At 42.8% G+C, this 6,000-nt stretch overlaps 1 protein-coding gene across 1 annotated transcript in view; it reads right to left on the bottom strand.

Moving 5' to 3' along the window:
- Positions 1–3,129: 3,129 nt before the first annotated feature.
- Positions 3,130–6,000, bottom strand: part of SEPSECS (Sep (O-phosphoserine) tRNA:Sec (selenocysteine) tRNA synthase) — a 40,968-nt gene continuing 38,097 nt past the window's right edge. The window contains exon 11 of the mRNA XM_077815795.1: positions 3,130–4,628. Within this exon, the coding sequence (XP_077671921.1) occupies positions 4,373–4,628 (256 nt within the window). The 3' untranslated portion in view covers positions 3,130–4,372. The remainder of the gene's footprint in view (positions 4,629–6,000) is intronic.

Below are 6,000 nucleotides of genomic sequence, written 5' to 3'. Positions count from 1 at the left end.
CAAGCTGAGACACTGAAAATTCCACAGGTGGTAAGAAGGAAGTGGGTGGTTGGGGCTACCTCCATCCTTTAAACACTCAGTTGGAGGCATGAGTAAACTCAGGGTGTAGAGTTGGCCCCCAACAGACATGATGCACACCAACAGTGCAATATATGTGGTAAATACTTGAAGAATTTGCTTGATCCTCTGAAATGAGATTTACATAAAAGCTGGGCAAAAATATTCAAGGCTGCAAAGACAAATATATTAAAACATTTATTATGTATTTTTGCCCCTGATCATTTAAAGTAAGATATTACAGGAGATCTTAATACACAATTAATCAGACATGTCAAACATTCAGGAACATCTAATTAGCACAAGTTATTACATGGTAAAATGGAACTAAAGCACTGCATCTCGCACACCCTGAGAAGAAACAGCACTGGCCCCCTCCTACACACAAAGCCACCCCCTCTCAACCACTTAATTTGGTATTCTTTGAGGAGTTGTGGGAGGTCCCGTGGCCTTACTTATGTTGAAAGTGCAGTTGCTCAAAATCTCCACATGATCATCAGGTCAAATGTCAGTTCACTCATGCCCTCCTGTGAACTTTGTGGCTGGGTGCAGTGCGGCAAAAGTTCTTGAGTTCTTCCCCTTCGCCATAAAATCTCACTGCAAAATTTTCATGGAAGGCAGCCATTGTCAGCTTTTCCCTCTCGCCCTACCTCCAAACAATGCTGCCTCCATTCTATCACCACCTTCTAGCAGCAGTGCTGTGAAACTCTGCCCACTTCCAAGGGGTAGTATTTCCCATCGTCTTGAGGGGACCTTGTCCATAATTGGTTATTATAAGTGACATATGGAAAGATTAAGTTAGTAACTGAAGCATCACTGGAATGTACATTACTTACTTTATCATACATACTGGCGGATAGTGGTCAATGACGTTATAATCTTCCTTTAAAAGCATCTTGTTTAATAATTTGGCTCAGATCTTTTGTACAGAACTAGCTCTGCATTGTAAGAGACCAACCCAAAGGTTTGGTAATTCTTTTCCATTTGAGTTTGGATTATTTAAATCAAATTTCATTTCAAGTTATTAAATTACCCACAGCATATGGCCTTCAGAACTTACCGTCTAAATTAAGATGTGACATGACATAACAAATGACAGCGACACAGCAAGTGAGAGTGACAAACAATGGGGTGAGGAGAAACAAGAGTAGCAGCAATAACATCACAGAGGTATTTAGTTTAAGGCACATGCATGTCATGATGGTACAAGGTTTTTTTAAAAAATATTAAATTGACTCGCTTCATGAGGGCATTTGCTGAGTCTTCGATGTGAGCCAGAAGAATGGATTTGATTGCAGAGAGAATAGTGGCCCTTGCAGGGCATTCCAGGCATAGAGATTAGTGTTGGGGAAAGAAGCCCTGACGATGCCCATGAAAGAAGTGGACAAATGGGGCACAAAGGCTTGGGGCACTGGCAGAATAGGAGGTCTGGCAGTTCTGTTCCAGCTGGCAGAATTCTACAATTTATGGGCCTTAGTTTGTATAAAAGTATTTTACAGTGGCTCATACCTTACGCTTATGCTTATGCTTATGAACAAGTAAGTTTAATAAAATCTAACTTGATAGAATTAATGCAGCATTTAAACAGTGATATTACGTTAAAGTAAAAATATGCCAAGACAATGGTACCACAAAACAAAATGTGTGTGTGTGTAAAACTGGGGGTGGGGGGGAGTCACACTCTTCATAGCTTCAGCAGGCGAAGCACAATGTGCCCCTAGGGGCTACTTGCATTCCTCCATTTCATTCCCCGCAGTAAATTCGTTGTGTGTCATACTGCATCCTCTTCTATTTCAGGGTCTCCCTACAACTCTTCCACCCCCTTCCTCATACTAGGGGCTCAGTGTGTGCCCCCATTGCCCCAGTCTATGTGTCCCCCCTGCATATCTCCCTCCCTGTGACAGGGTACTCAGCAGGAATGGCTGAGCCAGCCCTCTGCCACTCCAACTCCAATTAAAGGAGGTAAATTGGGGTTGGCTGGGGGAAACCAGTGGCCAATTGGCAAAGGAGAAACAGCTGCCAGCCTGATTAGCCTGGGTCTATATACAGGCCCAGAGGCAGACAGCGGGGGGAAGGGGGAGAGAGAGTGAGAGAAGTGTGAGCCAGGGAAGGAGTGTGGTAGCTCTGCCCTTCTGGGTCCAGAGACTAAGGAGTCCTCAAGGCTAGAGCCCCCAAGCTGTACCTGGTGAGAAGGTGATGGGGTGGCACTATGCAAATAAACTGCACTGGTGACTGCTGAGCCAGAAGGTCTTGGAGTGGTTTTTGGAGTGGTGCAGAGGCAGGACCAAGGGGGGCCCTGCTATGCCCTGTTATACTCCCCATCACCATTCCCCACTCTCCAGGTCCTTGTTCCTCACCCCCAAGTATTTATGGTTTGCCCCTCCTGACTCCCCACCCCTACTTTCTCCTCCCCCCATCTCCACTCTGGGCCCCTGCTTCCCTCACCACCACCACTCCCCATCCCTTACATTCTCTTGCAGATCCTGCTTCTCCCACAGCACCATTGACCCCTAGTCGTCTTTGGGTTCCTGCATCCTTCCCCCTCCATCTCCCTTTCCCCCGCTTCTGGGTCCCTGCTTCACCCATCATGACTGCCCCATCCCTCTGGTCCCTGCTGCATCCCCTCACCCTGGCCCCCTCTCTCTCTGGGTCCTGACTCTTCCCCCCCTCCCCGCCCCACTTCCCTCCCTATATACAATCCTTGGAAAGCTCTCATTTCTGTTAGAGTCCAGGCTACAGTCTCCCCACTCAATAAGTTAAGCTGCTGCCTCTGTTATGTACAGGGGGCAGCAGAGATTCCTCTGCATGTGGCAACAAACAGTCTGGGGCCCTGATTTTCCTCTGAATTGGGCTCTTCTGGTGTTCTGATTTCCACCAGAACTAATAGAAGTGGGCCCACGGATGCCTAGAACATTCCATTATTTTTAAAATTGATCTGATGTGGCGTGCCAAAGATATCACATTACGGACAAACACAGAGAAATGCCACTGAGTTGAGCGTTAGATCTTGCTCCACTCGGCCAATAAATGATTTGGAATATCTTCAATTTAACCAAATTGCCACTCTGCATATACAGCATGAATCCATTTTAATTTCTTTTTTAAAATGAAAAACTTTACAAGCCTAAGCCAACAAAAGCAAATTCAGTGATATGGGTCCTTAGCTAGGCTAACCAGTTCACTCAGCCACTGAATATAGCTGGTGTAGCAGCAGCACCACCCACAGGAGATGGTTCACAATTAGGAGGCATGGTCTCAAAAATTATCGAAGTGCTGGAGTAAATCTAACCTCCTGGGAGTCCCCATGAATATCTGCTGTCCCTCTTCAGGGCCCATAGGAGAACCAATCTCCCATTACTGCAGGTCTGCTGATTGCTCCCATTCAGGAGAGCAATTATTAAGGCACAAATCAAATGCAAGAGGTAGGGGAGATCTTCCCATTTCATTGCCTTCCTACTGCAGCCCCCTTCTTTCCTTGCTGTTTACCCCCATATGCTTCCTGTGGGACTGTTCAATCCTGCAAAACTTTCCAGGGGCTGAGGACTGGCTGGGTATGAAGTGTTGTAGATTTCCCTTTGCCACAGGGAGTTTGTGCCTTTTCATGGTGTTCCCCACCTAAGAACATGTCCAGACTTCAAACATGTGGCTCCTGTTTGCAGCTGTTCAAACTACTATCAGGAAAGGGACTTGGAAAAACCATCTCTCCCCATTGTATCTCATCCTCAGATTATTTTAAAATTTCATTTAATAATATCTATCTCCCCTCTCATGCCCATAAAGAGATGTAGCAGGTGATGGCTGTGAAAGCACTCATGAGCAAATACTCACAAGTACGAACACTCATTCCACAGACATTTTTGTGAGGAAAAACGGACTGTATGCTAAATGAACACCAATAGCAAAATCAGAAGGGATACAAAAACACTGCTGAAGCAAATTCACTTTAAAATATTAATCAATATTCACTGAAATTTTCTTTAGACATTTGTCCAGTTCCAACCATAATGGGGCACATTCATCTCTAGACAAAGACCCATCTTAGAGCCTTCATACCATTTAATCCCTATTTGAGTACTTAAGTGGGCTTTCAGAGGTGCAAAAGCCTCATGGTTTGCTGTCTGCACAGCGATGAATATTACCCAATAATTTTTTAAAATCTGAATTTCACCCAAGTTTTTTTAAAATTTAAATTCCCATTCCCTGTATTGCATATTCCACAATGTAAATAGGATACAAACTTCCCAGAATCAAAAAAAAAAAAAAAAAAAAAAATCATCACACCAAACTTTGTGTGTTCCAAAATTCACATCTTGTTCTAGTCTTCTGTCTCTCCCGCACTTGTATGTTTGGTACAGTTATCCATTTCAGGCACATCTTTTCCACTGCTCTTTTCTTTTCTAAAAGTCTTCATACACTTATCCAGTCTTTTTAGGAATAGGTCTACATCTTGCTTTTTCATTCCAATTGCTGAAGCAGCATTGAGGTAAGCACAGGGATAGTTATTTGCATGTGACATAAAGCCTTTGAAAGTGTAGTTATTCACTGTTTGCAAAGACCCAAGGGGAACCACCCTGAAAAAAACAATCACAATTCAATTAAAAATGCTCAGGGCTGTTTACAGGAAGCACAGTATTCTGAAATCATTTACAAGCATTTCTATGCATAACAACACATGTAAATTATAAACAAGTTTGTATAAAAGTACCTGAAGTGAACCAATTATTAAAGAACATTAAAATCAAGAACTATGAAAAAAAAACAGCGTAGGTACAAATAGGACTGGAAATTTTGAACTTGATGAAACCCTGAACTTTTCGAAGATGGTATCTGTTGCGACCAATCTACACAAAGAGGACTATAATAGCAGGACAAGTAACAGTTATCATCAGGCAAACCAAAAAACCCCCCACCCATCTTACTGCAGTACATACAGATTTACTGTAGTTCATCTGTGTAAGAAGTGGAATAATCCAAGCTAATGAAGCATGTCTTCTGATGTGAAAATACTCAGCTCTGCCAGAGAAAGTGACATTAACTATGTAGCAGCAGCTGGTTGACAGCAGCAATATTCAGATTAAAGAATTCTGCCAAAACAAGTTTTAGATCATCCTCTTCTTCTAAAAGGTTTAAATTGAAATCATTAAAAATTATTTGGTCTGCATTTCCCTTGCCATGTACTGTCTAGCAGTAAAATTTTTCCACCTACAGTGGCTGAAGTTAATTCTGGAAAGTAGGATTTTCTTTCACACTCCAAAAAGCAACTAACAACAGAGATTAGCAATGTGTTTCCCAGGTCTTCGGCACAAAGATGATTTTTTAAAATACAGCTGAAGCCAAGTTAAATATTCCTCTAAAATTACAACCCTCAGTTTTTTGTCAAATACAGTAACAGCTTCCACCACTAGTGAAAGATGCATTATCATCAATTTGTATTGTGGTATCACACCTAGAAGGCCCCAATTAGGGATTAGGACTACATTGTGCTAGGCACTACTGCCACACATAACAAAAAGACTATGAATAATTTGGGACAAGGACAATCTTAAGATTAGTGGCACCAGGTGCTAAAGCAAACAGACAGGGATAGTACAATGTAACATGGTAATCAGTGGTCATATCGTAGCACACCAATTGTCTAACCAGCATTCAGTGTTTCGCAGGCATCCTGACAGTGGCAAGTTAAGGAGAGGTTTGCCAGACATTATGTAGTTAGTGGTTTAGCATATTTTTACAGGAAGCTCCTTGTGTACATATGGAGCAGCATGGGAGGAAGCATGAGGACACTTTGGGGAAAGCTTAAGTAACAGACAGTGAAGGGCGACAGCAGCAGAATGAAGAATGCATCACTCTGACTCTTTACAACCAGCTTCAAATTTGTGCGAGAGATACATGTGTACACATTATACCTCAGTTAGTTTGTAAAGTCCTAAGAACCATCACAGC

The sequence above is a fragment of the Eretmochelys imbricata genome, chromosome 4 (assembly GCF_965152235.1).
Source record: "Eretmochelys imbricata isolate rEreImb1 chromosome 4, rEreImb1.hap1, whole genome shotgun sequence".
In the NCBI taxonomy this organism is placed as follows: Eukaryota; Metazoa; Chordata; order Testudines; family Cheloniidae; genus Eretmochelys; species Eretmochelys imbricata.
Note: the sequence above shows the minus strand (reverse complement) of the source record. Positions and strands in the feature narration are given on the sequence as shown.